Raw genomic sequence first — 25,226 nt, forward strand, 5'->3', positions numbered from 1 at the left:
CAATTTATGTTCTTCCATGTTGAAAATTCTTTTATTTTTTAATCTGTATTATCTAAGAAATATGATTAAGTTGTTTCTAGTTGACTTAAAGCTTTTGCTTATTTAGCTTTAGCACTTTTTCTTGTGAGATTTGTGTGTCTAGTCATCATTTCCATCCTCTGCTTTTCTTGTATTTTAAGAAATGTGAGAAGATTAATTTTATTGTTCTTTGAAGGAACCTCTTCTATTTATATCACTCTAAGAGTAAATATTTAAGTCTTGAAGTATACAGTTTTAGTGGATCAAAGTGAATCAACCATGTTATTAAAAAGTATTAATTCTGCGATAATAGCAATTAAAAATTAAATGAAATGCAGAAAGATGATTGCTAGAAAACATGAAATTATTTTCCTACTTTTATTTAAATTTAATTTTTATTTTATTCCTTAAACCGAGATGTATAATTGTTTTCACATTTCATATTAATATATGCTTTATTTTATTTTGTCCGTAGTGACTTCTGTGACAATGCCTGGAGTGGAGCGACAGAGAACTTTTTCAGGAGGCGACCCGAAATCCCTAGGAGCCATTGGGCGGCGGCGCACCCTTTCCATGGAGGAGTACGACATGCCGCGGCCGAGACGCCTCTCCCTCACTATTCCCCAGAAGTGAAGTTCTCTCGAGCACCACTTGGTGGATATCGCAGTCTCTCTTCTTGCATTAGGCTGCGTTAACTTTTTATGTACATGATGCAATGTTTCTTGGGGAAGCTTTTTGAATAAGTAGGCAGCGATGTGTTCAAAAATTTTAAATAAAAATATCCCACAAAAAAAGTGACATTTCATTTGGACTCACTGTCTGCCAATTGATTGTTAAGCTAAAAACTTATTGTATTAGTAAGTTTTGGGATCTGATGAATCTGGATTATATTCTGTATATATATACATACATGTAAGAGTAATGGAAGAGGCTGAAACATATGTATGCATGCCACCAAAGGAATTAGCTTTAGAATATTTCCTTTTTGCAATGGGTGGTTTACAAGAAGTGAAATTATTAATGCTAGAGATCTTTCATTATTTCCTCTTATATAAATTAGATTGAAAGTATAATTTTAAAAGCCTTTAAAACTCATGTCTAACATGATTTAAATATTTAGTATTTCTCTTGTCAACAAACAATTTATTGTACAATTATACTGTTTATTATTCATTGTTTTGTATGTTTCAGTAGCAGTGTTTCATCAGTGTAAAAATGTTCATTTAATTTACTTGACATTCTGACTATTACTATTAATCAGTTTTACAAATGCATGTTTGGCTGTTCTAAAATTAATGTTTATTTTGAAATTATTATGTTTTATATTGTTTCTATTATGATTGAGTTAATAAACCAGATGTATTTTGAAAAAATTATTTTAAAACAATTTTCTCGTAAATAATGCATTTTACTTTCTCATCCTCCGAATATATTCAAATTAGTTAAATATTTTGTTTATTCATTAAAATTAATTCAGCATGATGCAAAAAGTTTTTAATCTGTTTTATAGGGATTTATACTGAAATTAGTAATAGTTTGAATATCTGGTTTGCCATAAATACCCTTCAGTACATAGGCATAATCAATCTAATCACTATTTGTCTTATTTAGCCTTGGAAATGAAATAAATCTTGGTTACTGCATTTTATGATTTTTCAGAAACAGATCTGCTTTTATTGTTCTTTAGCTTCTGTTAACAAAGAAGCTGTAAATTTTTATCAGCCTATATATATGTGTCCCTATATCATCAATGTAGAAAGAATGATTTACTGATGATCGGTAGCATAGATTTCAGTGGCAGATTTAGCACTTGTAAATTTTCTGACGATGTGCAGCTACATTTTGAAGCATTACTTCATTCATCGTCAAGATTTTCAACATTGTTGTAGAGAATTAACGTGATGCTTAACTTGGGGAAAAATTTCTTAATTAAGTAATGTTCCAGATTTTGTTTAATTTGATGCTATCGTCTAGTGATTACTGAATTTTAGAGATTATTATTACCAGTTGTGTGGAATTAGTAATTTTGTTTCCTTTTTGTTTCCCATGTTTTGTAGTTATATAGTAAATCTAAAAGTTGTATCACCATTTTAACAAAACATTTGTTGGTGTAAATTTCTTACTGAAACTTTGCAGCTGAGTATTTGCTCTGTTACTTATATGAGTAAGACAGCAGAAATACTACAATATAATTTGTTATAGTTTTATTCTTCTCATAAACTATTTTATTGTACATTATTATAAAGTAAAAGGAAACTATTAATTAGTTTGATACCTGTGATAAAATTTATAATTTTTTGAATGTAGTGTTTGATAAATTTGATAACAGCTGCATTCATAAACAACTTTCTGTCATTAAATTTTTTTCATTTATAATATTGAATCTTTTTTTTTAAGCAGACTCCTTTAGAAGGTATATAAAAATAAATTACATAAAAATTTCCTTAAAATAACATTATTAGGTGGTATATTAAAAACATCAAAAAGTTCGTTTTTAGTTTCTTCAGAATTTTAAAAGAATGAAATATGGGAAGGTCAGCCTTCTTAATATTCTTACAAAAGTTTTTACTTCATTTTTATTGTACATATTTAGCCAGATATGCTTTAATTTTAATACAAGAAAAAACAGACTAACAACAACATCTTTAGATATTTCTTTACACATAATGTTTGATACTAATCGTATACCTTCTTCATTAGTCACCAGTTTTGCCTTTGGTAAGCTGTGATGTTGTTTTAATAGTAAGTGAATTTCATTTATGCGAGGGAAAAGACTGGTAACTGCTGCACAATCAGGTGCCAATTATATATATCTCCTAGTTTTAAATATTGATTACATCACTTGGTTACAAAACATTTTCTCTTCATGCAGAGCATATGTTTTTTTCTAAAATATTTTGGCAAGTCAGTTTGGCTGTACTACAAGAAAGTTTGTGCCATAGTTCATAAATATACCTCTACTCGCTAACATCAAGCAAGGAAAAAAAAACTTAAAATATTTGTAAGCATATTTACGTCATAGAATTGATAAGTGTTCTAAATTTAGCTGAAAAGATGGTAAAAAATTAGTAGAGTGTATTATCATTGTGATTGAAAATAGTTTTTCTTCTATGTGAAAACTTGTTATTTAGCTAGCAATTTGCTAATTTTACATTCGCGAAATCTAAAATCGCGCTTACAGTTAATGGAAGTTTCAGAATATGTATAGATCTAGGAGAAATTTGTGTGCATTCTTTAAACATATTATGAGTGCTACAGAATTCAGCTTAAAAACTTAGATTAGTTTCATGCAAGAGTTTACTACTTTAGATTAGTTTCATCCAATATTTGCTATATCTTCTTTTAATGAAATTTTATTGCATTATTAAAATATACAATTTTTCTTAATTTTACTAAGGTAGATAAATTTTTCATTCTTGTAATGCTACACAAATTAAACATAAATATTAAGAAGAAATATGTTGGTAGGTGCTTTTTATACTAAGGGGCAAGTTAAAGCTTTAAATTATTGAACATGTCTGGCATATTATTATAAAATATCTCCCATTATGTATGTTTGCAGAATAATGTCTGTAAAAAAGAATAAATTCACTTTCTTTATGTTGTTTATAGCACTATTACATTTATTCTTTAAACAAATTTATGTATATTTGCAAAAAAGACATGTGTGTGTTTTTGTCTGTTCCTTAATGTAGCAGATTTTCAACCAAATAAAAATATTTCTATAATTAGGTAATTTTTCCTAGGCATAAAACCAGTATTTTGTAAATGATTTGCAATAAGTGCACTACATTCTTATATTAACAATAACGTTGTTGAATTTGTGTAACAAATACTTTATGTAACCTCAAGATGTAGAATTAGTAATTATCCTAAAGAACTTCATCACCTAATTTTGACATTTGAATATAATTATCTCAAAAGAGTACCGTAGTTTAAAAATAGCAGAACAAACTAGAAAGCTTTATGTATGTACTACTGAGAAATACAAGAGTATATTAAACTTTTTTATGTATAACCATCAGTGTGTTATTGCAGTTTATTTTGTTGTACTTTAGTTTTCAGATACAATTGAGCAATAAAACAGACTATTAGTCATTGGGAACTGTCTCAAATGTTAGCATATATATACATAAAAAGAATGAATGTTGTATTCCATTTTGTGAATATCTGATGTGTAAATATTAAACAATGAATGCTAATGACGTCTGTACCTCTAAAGCTGTTTATTCAGTTATTTTAATATTGGAATACTCATGAAAGAAAAATATATAGCTAAACAATCATTGAAAAAAACATAACAAATTGTTTAATTTGATCCTCTCAGTAGAGTGCAAATTTTTATAATCATAGCTCAAAGAAATTAAATAATCAGTAAAATATAAATGTGTAATTTCTCTTTAATTCTTTTTTGTTTTCTTGTTCTTTTAAATCCTGTCATCAGCATTAAAAGAAGAGTTATTTATCATCAGCACTAAAAGAAGAGTTATTATATTTGCTAATTCAGTTATTATATCTGTTGTATTTGTGCATCACCAACTAATGTAGATGTAGATGAAAAGCTTTGATAATTAGCGTTATAATAATTTAAAAGTATCCTGCATATACATACTTTTACATAACTAACATGCACAAATATTCCACCTGTTACTTTTATGATTTCTTTAATACATAAATGCCTTTGCAAATATTTTTCAAAGATAACATACCTGATCGAAGTCAGATATTTATCAATTCTAATTCTTAGATAATTATTGTATGTATTAAATAATCCCTTATAGGATCTCTGTGTTCTTTTTTCTTTGCATTCTGTATATTCTATTAAAAAATATGAATTATAGTAATCTATTCAAAATTTCTTAGCAATTTAGAAGGCTAATACAAATTTAAAGTGTTTTTCATTTTAAAGAATAATTCTTTCCATGTGATTTTGAAAGAGTTACATTAGTAGGATATTCAAAATTTAAAATTACCAATTATTAAACTGCTGAAAAAATGATTTCAATCTTTTAAAAGTCACATTTAACATTCTGTGCTAACTTATAGTAATTAACACAAATTTACCAATTTATTTATTGTTATTTTTTTTTTAAATATCTTGATATCATATATTACATTGGTACGTTTTTATGTTTAATATTTCTGCCACATAACATCTTTAGTATTGTGAAACTTCTTTTGTGTGTAATTAAGCAGCCAGATGGCTTAGTTTTCTTTTTTAAACAGCAGGTAAGTTTAAATATATATGCCTGATTAATTTCAGTATGAATTATTTTAGAGTATTATGGTTGTGTATTCAAAATAAATTTTAAATGTATCAAGTCATTAAAGTTTAATGTATGAGTTTATCAAGTTTTAAATATATGAGTACTTCAAATGGAAATAATTTAATTTAAAAAAATTTTGTTTCAGATAGTAAAAAAATTTTGAACAAAGTCAGAATTTTACAATTATTTCAAAATTCATAAAATTCTATAATTGATGATACAATATTTGTTATGAAAATAAGTATCGGTCAATCTGCTTAATGTGTTTGAGCTGTATTTTTAAGAATTAAAATTTTCTTCGAAGTATTAAAAATATATATATTAAAACTATAAAGGTTACTTTTTTATGTTTGATTTTACCCATATTACAATAGTTTGAAACCATCAAAACATTTTAAAACTTAAAAACATTAGAATTACCTTCAGGTAATATCTGCTTTACAGGTACAGATACATTACCCAGTCCAGTAAAAACATTTTTTGAATTTCCTTAGAAGCTATGCAAAAACTGAACTGGGTAATAATATCCATTAGAAGTGATATTTGTAACAAATGCTTCAAGTATATTTTTAAAGTAGTGTATCTGGTTTTTGAATATTTCTTAATGCTGCACTTTACTGTTACATTTAGCAACTGCGGGCATTGTGATTATGCTTTCTTAGATACTTATGTGACTGTTAGAATTTATACACTTTTGTTAGAATGTATGAACATGTCCTATGTATTGTAAAGCAACAGATACTCATAATTAATTTCACATTAAATTAATGTAAATTATGACAGATACAGAAATGCATGTAATTGATTTTTTGCCATAAAATATAGATTTCATATTTAAATATTACTAGAAAGTGATGATACCAGAAACTGTAAATCAGGTATTGAAAGCCTTACAAAAAATCATCATGATGCAGTGTGTCATATGCTTTGCTATTCAATTTCATAATAATAGTGATATCTAGTTTTTTAACGAACTTTTTTTAATAAAATTGCTTAATTTTAGTAATGTGACAGCTTCATTAATATGTTTCATTAAAAAAAAAATATGCAAAACTGCTGTTATATATTTAGGAAATCAGCAAAATTATTACTGAAGTAGTTCATTGTATAATTATATAAATACCTTATGGCTTTAAAATCCATTTTATGTCACACACAGTGCACATAATTTTGCAGTCACTGCACGTCTGATGAACACTTCAAAAAAGTTATTTCCTGAAGTCACAGTCCATTTGCTGTTATTGTACTCTTTATACAAACCAATTGTATTTGGCAAAGAATTATAATAAAGTTGCTAAATTGTGCAGTTTCAGCTGCTTATTTATTACTACTTCATAATCTTACCTTTCCTTACAGAATGGAGATGTACACTGCTCAAAAAAAAAAAAAAAAAAATGGGACAGTGCTATATCTCCCGTTCTACTGGGCCGATTGACAAAATTCAAACTGCGTTTTTCATGTCTCGAAAGCGCGACTTAGGATATATATTAGATTTATATATAGCACTATTCTAACATAGGTATTTTGACACAAAATCGGACTTTTTCTGAAATAACATACCAATTTTTTTACATATTTCGATTCTACGGCTCAAATTATGCCAGAATACCAAGTTTTGTAAAAATCGTACGAGTAGTTTTTAAAATATTAGCTCTCAAAATTTTAGCTCCTCAATGTTAATTGAATTTGGCAAATATTTATTAATATCTCTTTTTTTACTAAATTTTTTTTATTTTTTCTCTCACATTTCGAAATTTAGGTTCATTCCAAATAAAATTTACCCATTTTTTGTGTCTTATTTTTTAGATTTCTATTTTTAAATAATTTTTATAGATTTTTCGAAAAAAATTTTGAATTATAACCTATAAAATTTTTACCATCATCTTAAAGTAGGTGTATTTTTAAGCATATCTGCAAAAAATTAGACTTTTTTATTCAAATTTTTCTAAGATATACACGAATTTACATAATTTCGCGTTTTGAAATTTGGCACCTTTTTTTTGAGCGATAATGTGGTCTATGGATTTTTGTTACACTGAATTGCCACAGCTATTTTTAACCTTAAACTTCAAGTAAAATTTTACGGAGAATTAATTATATGACATTTTTTCCCTCAATGACGCGTAATAAATATTTATCAATACTATAAGAAAGGCTATTTTTTTAAATTATAGATGATATTATTCAAATTTTTAACTATTTTTTTTTAAAATTTCTCTCGTATCTTTTCTTTTTTTTAAAAAATTTAAGAGTAAGTTTTTGTAAGGGTAAATTTTTACCTTCGGCGTTTTATCGTCTGCTACTTTACTTCGTTTAAATCGAATTGTCTAAAACTGAGAATTTTCGTTTGATATTTATTTGAATTTTATGACATTAACTGCATAATTTATTTCTAAACAAACTGTTGCTTTTGAAGTGGCTGAAAGAGCGGCTGATACTATTATCCATATTTTTAAAGCACAATATATTTTTATAGAAACATAATATTTAGAATAATCATTTTTTATAAAAGTCAAATTATGATATAAACATACAACCCTCTAGCGACTGAATTAATGGAAGTTCAATGGTTATGTAGAAATGATCTGCAGCTACTTAATGGCTGGATAAGTCAGCAGATTCTGTGGACAAGTAAGAATAATTATATAAACGACACCAACATTCTGGATTCAATAAACAACGAGGATACGATGTTTACTAAATGAATTTAAGAAGTTTTAAAACATAAAAAATCAACTCATTTTTTTTTTCCTAAAATGTATTTTTGTGCGTAGCGTATTTTCATTATATCCTTAAAATTCTAATTTAGAATGTAATTGCCAAGAACTGAATCCTAATCATCAGTAATATAATAAGTAATTATTACGGTTATTAATAAATCCTTCTTATAAAGTAATTGCAAATATTTCAAAAAACTTTCTGTCTGAATGCAAACATTTTTCTATGCAAATATTTTTAATTTTATATTAATCAAGATTGCACACCATATTACTTATTTCCACTTCAATTCTTACGGTCAGTTCTAGTAGAATTTACAAATCAATTATATTTAATTAAGGATTGAATTGGATTATTTAATTATGGCAAAGCACACGAGGGCTATCTGCCCAAAGGGAGGGATGCCTTGGTGGAGGACTTTGTAAGGGAAACTGGCTCGTATACACGTTACACATGGGGAAAACCACGAAACCGCCCATGCGGCCAGCCCGTTCGCGGGATTCGAAACTCGAACTGAACTACCAGTGTTCAGCGTCTTTACCGCTCGGCCGTTGGTGGGCTATTTAATTAAGGAATGACCATCTAAGTTAAGAAACAGCGTACCGTAACAACATTTCAATTATTGGTTCCGTATCTTTCATGTTACTCCCGATTGGCTAGCTACATGATTTTTAATGAGTATTCGGATTTTACTAGTAACTTCACTTGGAAATCGCGCTTAATCTAGGTTAGTTGGTTATTTGAACATAGAAAGAACATGAGAGCTATTTGATTAAGATGCTTTCATAGAGAATCTTTGTAAAGAGAACCTAAAAAACTACGAAAACCAACCATGCAGCCTGGGTTAGACTGAGCAGCAAACAATTAGTATTTAACAATCTTTTCTTTTTCAAATGCTAGGCAACTGATGAGGCTCCAATTTAATATTTTATTTGTAAATACTTAAAATATTGTTGTATTCTTTGACACAAAAAGCAGAATTTAAGTTTTGTTAACTCGTTAGTAAACTACCAAAGCCGTAGTGCAAATGAATATTCAATTTCTTTGGCAATAATTGTATTCACTTAATATTCTTGGAATATGAGCTAAAGAAGGAACGTTCTCGGAAGATTAAAGAAGTGTTTAAGTCCAGTGATGTTAGGTTTGTCTTACAAGCTCAGGATCAAAACGATTCTGCAATTGCCCGAGTAGTTGACTTGTAAATGGATGTGAATTAAGCAGATGACTTTTGATCTTACGTTATTCAGCCAGAAAACGTATTCCAAATGTTTTGTATTGCATGACAATGCATCTTTTCATTATTCAATAACCAGTCGGAGAACCGCTTGTGTTCGGAAAATAAGTATGTATATTCAATCGTCCTGCATGTTCTTCAAATTTGTCTTCTTGTGATTTTTTTTCTTTCTCAAAAACTAAAGTTGCCTCTCAAAGGAAAGTGTTTGACATTGAAGAGACAAAATTAATATGACATCTACTTTTAGAGGCATGTCAAAAACAGATCTCTACAAACCTTCTCTTCCATTACATGTTGTGCAGTCAGACAAAAAGTTACATCAGCGTAAATTCTATAATCTATTTTTATTACACTCTGATTACTTTATTAGCATATAGTGAATATATACTAAATCTTTTACTTCAACTTAAGTAATTCGGAATTTTTGACGGAATTGTTGTCGGAACTAGGACTTGGAAGATAAGTCAAATTAAATATTTCGATAACCCAGTAAATTCAAGTTCGAAATTTCAATATTTTATTTTCGGGGGGAGGGGAAATGTTTTCAGTTTTGGTCCATTATACTAAGTATATTTGCTTCGATTGTTTATTTTTCCATAGAAGCGAAAATTTTACGCATGGTATACATATAACGCATAGCTTCAAATTAAAATTTAATAATATACAGAGTTGTTATAATTAAAGTTCCACATTGAAACGGTCATAAAAGGAAAACTACTGGATCAAATGTTATCAAACTTGGAAATCGTGTAAAGGAGGTCATGGGAATTTATTTTCGGCGAAAAAAAGGAAGTTCGAAACCTCACCACCAGGGGGGAAATGGCGCTGTATGCAATATTGTTAAACGAAATATGGGTCGGAATCTAACTTAACCTTTTGTTAAACGGGTTTAATATGTTGTATACCCTTAAGAAACTTTGAAGTAGGCAAATTACCATTTAAAGACGTTAAATTCGATAAATGTCGAGTGCGCCATCCCTGTAAGTCAGAATTTCGTCCGTGAAAACCACGAATTAGCGATTAGAAAATGTGAGATCGCAAATCACTCTCACAAGTGCGTACAATCTGGAAATCGTTTTCTTACAGATCGCTAATTTGTAATTTTTTAAGCCTGAATTCGGCACTAAAACATGAAGATACTGATTCAAAACGTTTTTAATCGATTTGGGCCAAAGAAATTCTCATGTTATCTATCTAGTTCCATTGCATTCTCCTACTGCATTCGATTGCAGAACAGTCATTTCACACCGTTTACTGTTGAATGACAGCTAGTTTTATAACTGAACCATTTTTTTCTGAAGAGCAGTCGACAGCTGGACCACTGCGATTGCAGCTCACTTAGAGCCAATATTAAAATGTTTCGTGATACATGAACTGCAGTAACGTGGCATTTTAGATACTACGATTTTTATGCAGGGCTGGGCACCACCTCAAGAGTGTCGTATAGTTACTTAGGCAACATTTCACGAATGAACGTCTTATAGGCCAACACTTCCCCTCTTCCCACCAGACCTCAATCTCTGTGACTTTTGTCTATGAGGTTATCTCAAAAGCACTGTTTATAGTGATAATCTAAACAATTTGGCAGAAATGAAAAATGTGATACACTGATAACATTCCTCCTGATATGCTATGTGTAGCGTGTATACGAGCCAGTTTCCCTTAAAAAGTCCTCCACGAAGGCATCCCTCCCTTAAGGCAGATAGCCCTCGAGTGCTTTGCCGTAATCTAATAAACCAAACCAAAACCAAACCTGATATGCTAAGAGCTGCTGTTGAGAATGCAGTAACATAATTTAACTTGCTTTCGGAAAATGCTGGACGCTACATTGAACATGCTTTGTAACACGTTTCGGAAAATATTAAACACATTTTAAACAAATGTTTTCGTGTCTTATTTCATTTAACAATATTGTATACAGCTCCATTTTTCCCCTGATGGTGAGTTTTTGAACTCTTTTTTTTTTTCCGCCGAAAATAAATTCTCATAACCTCCTTTACACGATTCCCAAGTTTGATAACATTTGGTCCGGAAAGTGGAACTTTAATAATAACCACCATGTAAAATAAGCTTTAAAAGTCTGACAGTTTGGTTCAAGTCCCAACTTTAAAAAATATATATAAAAATATAAATTTTTATATTAATCTTCTTAGAAAGCATGTTTTAAGAAGCTAATTTTTCTCTCGCGTTATACTCGTATATTTAAAATGCTCAGTTCGAAGGAATAAATAGAAAATTTTAAAACAATTATCTGAAGATACAATGCAACACAAACAATTAAAATAAAAGTATAAAAATTTAAAAATGACCTAAAATAATAGCTATGACGAAAAATATATATAAAGAAAACTATTTGAAAAAAATAAATAAATAAATAAATAAACGCTGCATCTTTATTTACGCAGTTCGAATAGGTAAATAGAAATTTTTAAAACAGTTATTCGAAAAAAAAAAAAAAAAAAGTGCAACTTAAACAATTAAAATGAAATTCGAAAAAGAAAAAAATACTTAAAATAATAAGTTATAATTAAAAATATAATATAAAGAATATTATTTGGAAAAAAGGAACGATGGTGACTTTTTTTCCTAAGGAAACTAGGTTGCCATATATTAAGAAGTTCGCCAAGTGAAGTATTCTTGGTGCAAACTGACAAAAAAGTACCAACATAAATTTGTGAATTTCTCCGTAAATTTCGCTCCAAATTTTACAAAATTTCATATTTAGGCGTAATTTGAGTCGTAGAATCGAAATATGTAAAAAAATTGGTATGTTACTTCAGAAAAAGTCCGATTTTGTGTCAAAATACCTATGTTAGAATAGTGCTATATATAAATCTAATATATATCCTAAGTCGCGCTTTCGAGACATGAAGAACGCAATTTGAATTTTGTCAATCGGCCCAGTAGATCGGGAGATATAGGACTGTCCCATTTTTTTTTTTTTGAGCAGTGTACCTACTTATACACTGATAACATACTTTGTATACTTGTAATAACATGCATTAATACAGTTGGTGCAATCAGGAGATGTAGGTTTGAGCCATTAAAAATAATATGTAATTTTTGTCAATTCTAAGGCAGGAAGATGTCAGATAACAGTTTGGTGATAGTGAATGTTAGTTATGGAAAACTGTAATATAACTTATTTTGAATCTGAGAGTCTTAGGTTTATTTGCTTGGAGTTGAAAATGAGTGCTAAAGTTTCTTAGGAAAGTGCTTCAGAGTTACGCTTTAAAATTCGCATTGTAGCAAATTGATGCAACAATTGATACAACACACAGGAAGTATTGACCCATCCCAGCAGAGTGAAAAATGCAAGCTTAGATGCATAAAAAAGACAATAAATGAAGTAATTAGAAAAAGAATAATGGTGTCCCTTTTCACATTCTATTTAAATCAGAGGCTTCCAAACTTCATGTCAGTTAGAGTTGCATCTTGGAATTCAGGAAAGTTTCAGAGCTACAACTAGATTTTCCAAAAGCCACAAATCCATATTTATATCACTTTAAAAGCGGTGAAATGGTTTAAAATGGAAAGAAATGTCCGATAACTGTGTAAAAAGAAATCAAGTAATTACTTTCTTCTAGACATTGAGTAGTTTTAGTGTACCATATTTCATACATATATTTTATGTGCATAAGAGCTGTAATATGGCAACCCTGGTTTAAATGATGCAATTGGAGAAGGGGATAACAATGTCTGCCACTAAACTCTTAAATGAATGTCAGTAACAGGATAGTGGATAGTGATTCTGACTATCGTAGCGAAGGGTGGGGGTTCGAATCTCGTAGAAGGCATAGATGTTTATAAATGTATAGTGTCTTTGCAGCATGGGAACGCAATAGTAATTACCACATTAAATAACTAATTTATTTTAAATCTTTAACATAGAGTGAGCACAAAGTTCTCTCATATGTTTTAGTGGTAGGGGAAGAGGGGTGGGAGACTATGCTGCCTCCCAAAATAGGGATGAAACTGAGCATAATTGTACTATCAACTATATGGTGCCCAAGGCTGTTGCCAATGATAAACGTAATCTTGTACTCCCTACCACGATGAATTTCGTGGGCTTGGTCTGATGAAATTAGAGAAGTGAGATTAGTCACATCAACAAACAATGTGAATGCGATTCAAGCTTAATCCATAATGATCAGAACCTATCAAGTTAATGTAATTCCCAAAGATTACAAAAATGTTATTTCGCCGCATTATTTCTAATTTAAGCAAACATCTTATCTCTAGTTTTGATATATATGTATGAGTAGTTTCTAGAGTTTTCTCATTTACTGGCCAATAAATAATCTCCTATTATTTGTCTAGCAAGTCTAATAATTTTACCATGATTTCATTGGATTTAAAATAATTTACAGTATTTTGGTGGGAGATATGCTAAAATGACTTATAAAAGACATTCAATTTTTTTTCTGTTATATTTTAATTGATGACTGAATCAAATGTTTCATAGAATAATTATTATTACCAAACTGAAGGATTAACAGTGGGATATCCTGTCAAGTCTCATTCTTTGATATTTATATTCTTGTGTGCGTTTGTAACAGATTGAAAGCACACAGAACTGACAATAACTTGATAAAATTTGTTTTATTAAAAAATACAGTACAGTTCTCAAACTTTCCACAGAAATAATCATACGGTCTTCTCATTTTGACAGAGCTATCATTCTCACTATCATATAAGTTATGATAAACTTTTATTTAATTTATTTTGTAAATGGCACCTCATAATTTATTTTTAGATAAACAGAATGAAGCTGAAAGGCCTCTAAAAACACCCAAATATAAAATACGAGATCTTGCATGAATATCAAAATATAAAGTTCATTTTATGCGTGAACCAGACCGATTACACATTTACAGAAGAGATTTTTATTGCTTCAGACATTATGGAACCAAAAATACCGCTCCATATATACAGTTATAGAGTAAAAGATTTAAATGGAGAAGAAGGAATATTTTATAGCAATGAAATGGTAAAATACTACAGTACAAAGTCCCTAATCCGGACTCGTTGGGACTTCGTCGATTCCGGATTAGGGGTTTTTCAGGATTATAGATCATTGATTTAAATCTTGTAAGATGGCATGCAGAAATTATACATTTAAAAATATGAGAAACCGTAATTTATGAAATAAAGAGCAATTATGATCTAAAGGGTATCAAAATTTACAAAAAAAAGCTTAATATTTATTTGCTTACTTTATTAAACATTTCTTTCAATGCAAGTTGTTTAAGTTGCTTTGTTTTTTGTGCTAATACTTTCTCTTTAATTCTATAAACAGACATAATTTCTTGTTCAGTTACAAAGTTCCACCTATCGAAAGCGGTATTTTCTGGATCTAGAACCATACTACAGATTTTGCCGTCTGTTGATTGGTGATTGATCATTGTCATCGCAATAAAAAACTTCTGTTATATCATCTTCATTTATTACCGCTTCTCCATATTTCTTTACAAAATTCAATAACTGGTAAATTTCACCTTTAGTTTGCGATGTCCAAAAACCTTTAAATTCGCGGCTATCATCTTCATCATCCTCCCAATGAAATATGGCAGCTGGCCATAAATTAGCCAGGCATTTTTTAACATATCACATCCTCCCAACGTGCATGCGTAAAGCATAAGAAAAAAAAAGTTTGTGGCTTGGAAGTCTGGATTACAGACTTTGTACTGTATTATGAATTTTGTACATAGATAGATGATTTTTAGTGCAATTATATGTGAAACTGTTGTATTTTTGTGCATAATGTAACATGAAAAATCTAGTGAAGTGTAGCTTGCTACAGAAGTAAGTGTGTGTGTGTGATTATGGCAAAGCCTCGAGGGCTATCTGCCTAATGGAAGGAATGCCTTCGTGGTGGACTTTCTAAGGGAAACTGGCTTGTATACACGTTACACATGGGCAAAACCCCGAAAACATCCATGCAGCCAGCCCTTTCGCGGGATTCGAACCTCGGACCGAACTACCAGTATTCAGCGACTTTACCGCTCGGCCGCTGGTGGGCCTTGCTACAGAAGTAAGAAAAGGGAGGCAACTCTATTTAACATACGAGTAAATGGCTATATCACTAAATTGATGAGATATCACCAGACTGTCAGCGGTCCAAATTTGGCGATAAATAGCTGAAAACAGTCAAATCTGGCGACGTTTTGATCCAGTCCCTGTATAACTGAAATGGATATTGAATAATTATAACTGATGCTCTATGTAGCTATAACCGTAATTCGGCCTTCGTATGCCTTCCAGTAGAAAGTAATAGAAATAGCTCGACAACCAGGTGGAAACTATATAAGATTGGAGAGAGGGCACCTACTGTCATTCCACATGGTCTCTTTGAGAAATATTTTATAACATAGCATTTATGCTATGTTATAAATGTTATATTTTATAACATAGCATTTATGCTGGTAATAGCATAAATGAAAGTATCCAAGTGCCTGCTCTTAGTTGTTAGTTCAGCGTGAGTTTGGAGTACTGAGACATCTCCAGGTTAGCATCGCTCTTTACATGCATTCTGCATTGCATTGTGTTTAACGTTCTTAGCAGTTTGAAGTATAATTACTGATTGTACTCTGATATTGTGAAGATTAGTACAACTATTTTTTTGGAAATTTTCAGAACTCTCAAGTGTTTCTTTTGATAAATAAATTCTATCAACCTATATTTTAATAGTTAGGTGGATAAATATGACAGCTGGAGCTGACTCTCCTGCCTTAAGATGACTTTTTATATAAAATAAATGATTAATATTGTCCGTTATCCACCCTTTGATGGTACAACAGAAATTGGACCTGTTAGTCTTCTTTTTGTTGGTTTTTAATTAGCTGATGATGGAAGTTATGATATGGAGAATGAAATTTTAAAAAACTGCTCTAATCCTGCAAACAATCATGATGAAAAAGATATTTAAAAATATTTCCGATGAAGATATGGAAAATGGAAGGTACAGTGATGGGTTATTTATTTTCAGAGGTTTTAAATAAAAGATAAATACTTTGATTATATAAAAATGAAATAAGTTTATATATTTATCAGAGGGAAAATGTTTCTCCCTAGCCCTGAATCCTCTACAAAGTACACAATATTTTATTAAAATATTTCCTAATAAATGGATAAATAATAATATTTGTTTATCCATTGATTAGGAAATATATCATTATCCATTATCAAATGGATAAACAAATAATTTTAGTAAAAGATATAATGAAAGACTTAAAATATATAAATAAAAAATATAATGAGGTAAAAATAGATTCATTAATTAATCAATAAGAATCAATAATAAAAGAAAATACAAGCATTCATATATTTGAAACTGGTAACCAAGAAATAGTAGGTTTTTATTCTGCTAGTGAAAGTGAAAAATTTAGTAGAAAATACAATTAAAGATTTTAAAAACATATAAATGAAAAATATGGTGAGTAAAGTAATTAATTTAACACAATAGAAAAGAATTATATTTACTAAATATAAATAGAGAGAAATACATGTGTGGCTATGTATGGTACTATTTACAAAGAAATTAGATGCGGAAGATGATAATCCAAATTGTGGAAAAGAAAAATATAAGCAGAATTTCTCTAATTTTTAGAAAATTTTCTGAGTATTTCTTATGATTTGTGACTCATCTTATGTATGAAAATATTTTATATTGAAATGGTCTTATTTATTTTAAAAACTTAAGACTTTCAAGTATATTTTCATTTTTCCTTTCCTTCCTTTAGTCTGCCATATCTAAAAAAAATATGTAAAAACCATACATATTTTATTATAAAAACTTGACATGTGATAGCATGCAGGTTTTTGACAAAGTAAGCTCATTGAGAAAAGACGGCATTTACTACCAGAAAAAGACTTTGGCAGTTCAAGGTGATGCCACCTGGATTATGTCATCACTGACCTAGCTCTTAAATATCAAGAATCTCCAAAACCAAATAATTAGATGAATACAGACACCACGGATATGACATCACTATCCATCATCAGAAAGGTTCATCACATGATAACGCCGATGCCCTAGAAGTCCCTGCCCAGAAAGCAGCCAATATTATTTCAGGGTTGAGCTGGTTAAACTGGTCACATGTCAATTTACAACTTCAACATAGGCTGATCAAGAAACGTGGAGTGACGAAGAAGTTAGCAAAGACATGTGGGAAGATAGCAACATTAAACCCGTAATTGATTTAATGAAGCCTTCAAATAGGAAACCTACCTAGTAGGCCAATTCGATCTACAATACTAGAGACAATATTGGGCTCTCTGGGGCTCACTCAGTATTTGAAACGGCTATACTGGAAGACTGAATCGGATGATGGAAAGGGCATTATGACGGCAGCTGATATTTCCAAGATCCTGAAAGCCCTTAAAGAATTACATAGCAATCCAACAGGAAACCACTTCAGAATAATGACGACTTCCCACAGAGCTCGAGAGCGCTTCTACTGGAGCAATGCAAGGGCTGATATCCAAAAGTGGTGCTAGTCTTGTGATACTTGTGTGGGTCAGAAAGGACCGAAGAAACACAGCCCAAGGGAAGCTACAACATTACAATGTAGGAGCGGTATTTCAATGCATTGCCTTTGACATCCTGGATCCATTTGGCGATGGTCTTGGTGACTAATTTTTGTCGCCAAGTTCGCCAATTTCTCCATAGTGGTAGGGTCTCTATTTCACTGTAATTGAATAATTGATTGATCCCTATATATCAGTATGGATATGGTTACAGGGATATATCATATATGATTGATTATCAAGCCCTTATATACAACTTTACTCGTACATGCCTTCCAGTAATTTAGAGAAATGGAAGGTATTAGAGATTTCATGGCATGCCGGAAAAAAAACTAGACAAGAATGAAGAAAGCACCAGCTCTTTTTTTTTTTTTTTTTTTTTTTCTCATTTCAGTCAACTTTGGAATATTGAGATATTTCCATGTGAGCTTTGCTCTTTACAGGCGCTTTGCAATTTATTGTGTTTAACATTCTTAGTAGTTTGAAGTGTAACTACTAAGTGTGTTCTGTGACAATGAGAAGACCTATACGAGTATTTCTGCAAAAAGTTCCAGAACTGTAAAGAGTTTTTTTTTACTAAAATAAATTTCATCAACTTATCATTGGTTCTGTGTGCTTTCAATCTATTACAAACCTGTATGCATGCAACAATATTTATGGACTCTATCCATACGGTCAAAGAGAATTCAAAATTAACAGTGTTTAACACTCAGAATTAAGAATGATAATTAAGAATGATAAATTATATGAAATAAATAATGAAATTTCTTTGAGGCCTATAGTTGCACTAGTAAATTTGATCTATTATCGGACAACATCTTAATAATATAACACAATTTTAACTTGCTGAAAGTGATATATAAGCAGTTTATGAAAAAAGAAAATATTTTTTTTGTAATTGATGAGCATGAGCTAGACAGCCGTCATATTGAAAAATAAGATTTGCAGAAAAGATCTGCAAATATTAACACTTCTGATGTTGCAATTAGGCACACAGCTTGATTCAAACATTGTAATCAAAAGATTAGATATCACACAATGAGATTTTATAACTTCAGTTTTGGAATAGGGATATATTTGTCCAACCCCCCCCCTTTGCAAAGTTACAAATCCCTATATTTTTTATATAAATGGACCTTCATCCCTCCAACTTAGCGTTTTAACAAAATTCTGAATTAGTGTTTTAAGTTATTTTTTACATTCCATGTTTTCAGTTGCAGAGTTATTTAACTTCAGAATGAACAAATGTATTAGAAATAAAGTAATTTACTTACCAAACTTACACTTGCTGTATTTAGAATGTTAAAGGCCTTGGAAGTTTTGTCAGAATTAATTTCGTTATTAATATGCCAATTTTTACAATAGATTCATTCTGATTGTATATATAAGTAAGATGATTTAAATATAATGATATTCACATGTTTTTAGAATCTTGGAAGATCTTGGAAGTTTCAATTATTTATTAAAATGCCAATTTTTCCAATATATTTATTCTGATTTAATTAGGGATTAATTTCTAAAATTAGAAGTGTCCGAGCTCTAGGAAAGGGAAGGAAATCCTCTCAGGGGTTCCAAAGGGGTCAGTGTTGATGAAACTTTAAAGGGGATCAATGATGATAAAGAGGTCAATAGCCTAGTATGCAACAGCAATTGAACTCCATGGGTGACTTGTTTGCAGCATTTCACAGGCATATTGATAGAATTTTTACTTGAAGCTGACAACCCTATAATGACACAATTAATGAAATTCAAAAACATATATCCTAATTGGCTGACATATATTCGATGTTCAATGGCACACAAAATAAACTGCAAGAGACATCAATCTCATTTAACCTAAAACAATTATCTTCAATTTGTATTTTAAAATTGATTTGTCTATAAATAAAATTTTAACATTCGCTTCCAAGAGATGGAAAATCTGAATGTGGGAGCAAATCTGTATAATATATTTTTCCAAAACTTTTATTTATATTCTTAATCTAATTGTCTAAGTCACTTATGTGCAATTATTTGTATCATGACTATGTTGGAAATACGGGGATCAATGAAGGAAACCACTTTTTTAAAAGGGGTCAGTGGAAGAAAATGATTGGAAATCCCTGGTCTAGATGATGGCAAAAATTCATTTTTACTCAAATCAGACAAATCTGTGATTTTGCTTTCATAGAACACAGTTCTACAGAAAAATTTCAGATTCTGAAAATGGTCATTTTACCATTTAAGAAACATATTATTACTTCATACTTACGAGTACATTATATTTACTCTTCCACAAAGAAAAGGGATTAAAAAAAATTCTTCAAAAAGAGGAAAGATTTGTTAAGCATTCCAACTGCAATGAATAAAAGTGAATTACACAAAATTTTTATCATTTATGAATTAGTATACATTTAAAAATAATTAGAAGTTTATTTGGTCTTCCATTTTAAAATAATGATATACATATTTACATATTTTTGATAAATTTATACATAAAAACAGGTAAAAAGCATGATCCAGTATAAAATGAATTGAAATACAGTGATTTACATGTTAAAGATATTGAGATTAAAAAATGATAAAATTGCTGAAAAATTTAACTGATCGCATGTCTAAAATTAGCAGATTGCCTTTCTAACATATGCAAACTATTAATCAATAGTAATTACATCATTTTTTAAATACACTACAAAACAATCATCATTATCACTATCTAATACAACAACATCTGAGTCATCATCATGTTCTTTAGTGGACTCAGTACATTCCTTTTGAGAGTTTGTTGCTTTTGAATTTTTGTTTATATCATTAGATAAAGCAGCTGGATGCTCAGTTTTTGAATTAACCACATTTGATATTTTTTTCTTTTTCCTCCTAAAATCTTCAATTGAATTAGGCCTTTTAATGGATTTTTGAGCAGCTTTGACACTTATCACAGTAGGATGTGGAGTATTTTCTCCTTTTTTTAATGGACTATTAACAACACTGTTAGGCTTAGGTTGCATACTACATGAAATAACTTCAACATCACTTTCTTCACTACTGGAGTCTGATATAGTATACACAAATTCATTAAAACTATTCTTATTACTTTGCTGCTTGCTATTAAGAGACTGGGATTTAAATCTATTTATAACTGTTTTGATGGGCACAACATCTGAAGTTCCTGCCTCTATAAACTGTTTGTCCAACACTGTTCCTGTCTCAGTAAAATAATTTGAAGAGGATGGTATCAAAGGAATATCTTCCTTTACTGAATGAATAATTTTTGGAAAAATACTTTGATCAGTAGATTCCTGATTAGATACGTAACTAGAACTGAACTCCTCATTACCATTATCAGTATCAGATGCACATGTATGTTCCTGCAAAATATTCTGTACATCTCCAGAATTTTCTTTATCACTGTTTTCATTATTTTCATGCAAAGAATTCTGTATAAACGTGTTTTCTGTTACAGAGATATTCAAAACTTCAGTATTCAAAGCATTTCTGTTCAAACTTTGTTCACTATGATTTTCAATATTAACATGACTTCTATCAAGATCATATTGTTGCTCATAACAATATTCTAGCCCAGGATTGGCAGTTTCATGATTTTTAGAAAATGTTTTGGTTGTATCAGATGGAAATGGCAATGTGCTAGAACAGTTTTCTTCTTTACTCAACTGAGAAACATCTGCACTTTCAACAACAATTGATGAATGTACAGGTGTTAATGGAACAGAACTACAATCTGCAAAGAATTCGTTTTTCAAGCTATTGACAGTTGTAGGTAAAATATGCTTGCTACCAGAGTCAACATTTTGTTTTTTCGAGTCTTCCCTTACAACAGAATTAACAGGAAAAGGAAGTGGTAAGTCAGAGCTTCCAGTTTCTCTGATAACAGGAGACACATTGCTGAAATCTTTACTAGAAGAAGGCATTGTACCTGAAGAGGATGGGATAATGACATCAGGAAAGTTAGCAACTTTTGTGTCTAAATTTGTTTCTGGTAAATCAGAGATTTCAGTTTCTCTGAAACTAGGAGACATATTGCTGAAATCTTTATTAGAAGTAAGTATTATACCTGAAGAGGATGGGATAATTACATCAGAAAAGTTAGCAACTATTGTTTCTGAATTTTCATTCACAGCAAAATCAGTAGAGATTTCACTAACAGCAGATAAACATTTAGGAACAGCATCACTTTCCTCATTAGAGTGGTCAGGATTGACATTATCTTCACATTCTTTCTTTATACAATGCACCTAAAAATGAAACAAAAACAATAAGGTCTGTCTATAATACAGTACAATAGATAATGAAATCTGAAACGCTATAATCCATGATAAAAGCAAGAATTTAGTAGTTTATGGTTTCAGTTTTATTTATGAAAGGAAGTACGCTAATGTATTTAAGTAGGGTTACTGGAATACAAAAGGTTTAAATTCTATGTCACTGAAATATGACTAAACAAAATTAAATAATAGATTTAATCACACATTAGCCACATGTACATTATTTGAAACAAACTTCAAATGTTTTATGAATGTGGAACATTGTTTCAAAATGTAGCAACAATTAATAATCTACATAATATAAAAAGTTTTATAAAAGTTTCTATTTATAAAATCAGTTTAGGGTTAATAGTTTTAAGTTGTTCATACACAGATAAAGTAACACATTTTATATACTTACCTTATTTTTACTTAGTTTCTGCATACAAAAACTGAAGTTAGATCAATTCTTACAGATCATATGAGTTTTGATTTAACCCAGATTTATTCGTTGATCTAATCCAATAAAAACTGCAGAGAACTTTTGACAATTTTTTAATCACCATATTTAAAACTGATAGAGCTTATAATTAAACTAGATATTACATTTTTAGTGACTGTTTTCTTCATACCTTCAATCATAGCTTGACAAATTTCTACTGTTGCTTTTAATAAATTATGAAAAGAGAATAACACTATCAAACCCTTTTATGCAGCTATTGAAAATGTCTCCTTAGTGGATGCAGGTCATCTTGAAAAACACACTTGAGATACTAGGGTTTTGACAGAACTGCAAAAAAAGAAGACAGAAAAGCGTGCTATCGAGATATTCTGACTACTCTGAGACAGGACAGTAAATTTCTTAAAGCCTATGATAGTAGTGGAAGATGAGACCTTGCATTTACGATATGATGCAGAAACAAAGAAATAAACAAAATTTAAAAAATGCACAGTGAAAAAAAAAAAACTGTCTTCTCCCATTAAAAAAGGGAGGGGCATGAAGATATGTCAAAATAAATGAGGTGATGTTTGAATTTTTTCATTACAAAGGATATTCACCATGAATTTGTCCCTGAAAATCAATCGATTAATCGGTATCTTTACCGATTAACTAATTACAAGGAGGGGTCTTTTGATTTAAGAAAAAGGATAAAGTGAGTTGGGAAAGAATTTTTTTTATTCTGGACAATGGTTTCTTTTACATGATAATGCTAGACCCCCATACAGCATTGTCTCTAAAACAATATTTTGTTAAGCATTCAACTGCAAAGATAAAAATCACCCACCATATTCTTCTGATTTACTGCCAGCTGATTTTTTCCTCTTTCTGAAGCCTAAGATGGCCATGAAAGGAAAGAGATTTAAAAAAAGTCTCGGTTATTAAATGTGTATTTTGCAAAAAGTTAGTTCCAATGTCTATTAATGGTGTTTTGATGGCATGAAGAAGCATTGGAAAAACTGTAAACTTCTCTGACAATTATTTTAAAGGAGATAAATTTATTTGAAAGTTAGTAATCTCTTTCTTACTGATAAGAAATTTTCTAATTACCTTATGAGTGTATCTTGTATTTACACTCTAAAATATTCTTAGGTGTTCAAGAAAATATGTCTGAAAATTTTGGAACAGCATATTGTAGAATTATAATATGTGTTACAAATGCGTATATGTATTTTCAAAGTTTTCATGGGCAGATATGAAATTTATGAAGTAACAAATAAGATAAAATATGATGTTTAGTAACCTTGTTATTTTTCATTTGATCTTTAAAATAAGGTATAACAGACATAAAAAAAAAAAAACTGATCTGAAAACTGAGTTTTATAACATTGCAATATATAAAAATTGAAAGTACTATGCCACCAAATAAACAAATGTTTGCCAATAGAAGATTCTATAAAACTTTTACTATGGCTTTTAAGAATATCATGTTTTAATATTATAACTCTCAACAAAATATTACTACATTAAAAAGAAAATTTGCAACAAAATCTTTGATGGAACCTGATAAAAAGGGAAAAATCCTGTGAATGTTCAGATAGTTTTTGTATTTTGAGATTAAAGAATTTAATAATACATTTTGCTATTAAAGCAATATTTTACTGTTTTAACATATACAAAGTTATCAAAAGACACTCATTTATATGTCTCTAATTGCTGTAATAAATTTTAAAAAAAGCATATTTCAGCTTTCATTTGGTGAGCAAAAATGTAACGGTATTAGCTGAAACATTTAAAAAGAAAACTTTGCAGAAGTTTTATGCAATCAGTATATTCTATACTTCTACCAAGATTGTTTTTTTAATCCTTGATCAACAATACTGTTTTTGAATTATTCTATTATAAGGAAACAGCAACAATATATGAAGAAGCACATACTTTAAATTTATAGACAAGTATCACATTTGTCTCTTAATTTTATTCTATACAGATTTTAAAATTAGACAGAAAAGCAACCTCAAATTGGCATAGATTATGCAATCTGAAATTGCAATTATCATAACAGACACAGAAGTTTAGTCTAAATCTATTTCTTTATAACTTTAACATAATTACACTTGCATGTTTCCCCTCATATGCCTTTTAAAAAATTAACACTTCTTCATTTTGAAATTTGGTTTTCAAATTTATTTACTAAAGAAATATTGATTATATTATGTCCTCTCTCTATATATATGTAATAATAAAATTCCATAGTCAAGAATACACTTAATTTTCTAACTGCATGTTCTTTTCATTTTTTAATGGCGACGTTCTCTTATTTGAAAGTACATGTAATTACATCCACAGCCCCGTAGTTAAGCTGTTTTGCATTATAATTTCTACGAAATTTTTTGAATCTATTGCAGGTGAATGCGGCATTGCGGTCACTAAGAATTTTTTAAGGGACTTGAATTTGGAAAATTTGTTACAAACTGAATAAACAATGATAAGAGTACAAACAAATAAAACTGCATACATTCCTGTCCATTTTATCTACCAAATGCAGAAAATGAGCACTGCACACGTTATATATTATAAACCTATAAAAAGCAATACACGGCATATAAATATTCTAGCAACTATTATTGATGTACAAATGATGTACAGTCAAAAGTCGTTAATTCGGACACCCATAATCCGGAATGATCTATAATCCGGACCTCAAAGCTACTAACTTTCTGCGCATGCGTCTTGTTGACACATGCGCGTAAAACCTTTACGGCTGCGAATACGCGTGT

General features: G+C 29.9%; 2 protein-coding genes across 4 annotated transcripts in view; one reads left to right on the plus strand and one right to left on the minus strand.

Annotated features, from left to right (window-relative positions):
• Positions 1-6,594, plus strand: part of LOC118187136 (uncharacterized protein ZK1073.1) — a 224,436-nt gene extending 217,842 nt beyond the window's left edge. For both annotated transcript variants that reach the window (XM_085814518.1, XM_085814519.1), the window contains exon 13: positions 494-6,594. In XM_085814518.1, coding sequence (XP_085670644.1) covers positions 494-651 — 158 coding nt within the window. In that variant the 3' untranslated portion in view covers positions 652-6,594. The remainder of the gene's footprint in view (positions 1-493) is intronic.
• A 13,564-nt stretch (positions 6,595-20,158) lies between these two features.
• LOC118203946 (uncharacterized) overlaps positions 20,159-25,226 on the minus strand; it is a 120,213-nt gene continuing 115,145 nt past the window's right edge. For both annotated transcript variants that reach the window (XM_085814521.1, XM_085814520.1), the window contains one exon: positions 20,159-21,998. In XM_085814521.1, coding sequence (XP_085670647.1) covers positions 20,400-21,998 — 1,599 coding nt within the window. In that variant the 3' untranslated portion in view covers positions 20,159-20,399. The remainder of the gene's footprint in view (positions 21,999-25,226) is intronic.

This window comes from Stegodyphus dumicola, chromosome 4 (assembly GCF_044657685.1).
Source record: "Stegodyphus dumicola isolate Sdum_Otavi_A_Nest chromosome 4, ASM4465768v1".
Classification (NCBI taxonomy): domain Eukaryota; kingdom Metazoa; phylum Arthropoda; class Arachnida; order Araneae; family Eresidae; genus Stegodyphus; species Stegodyphus dumicola.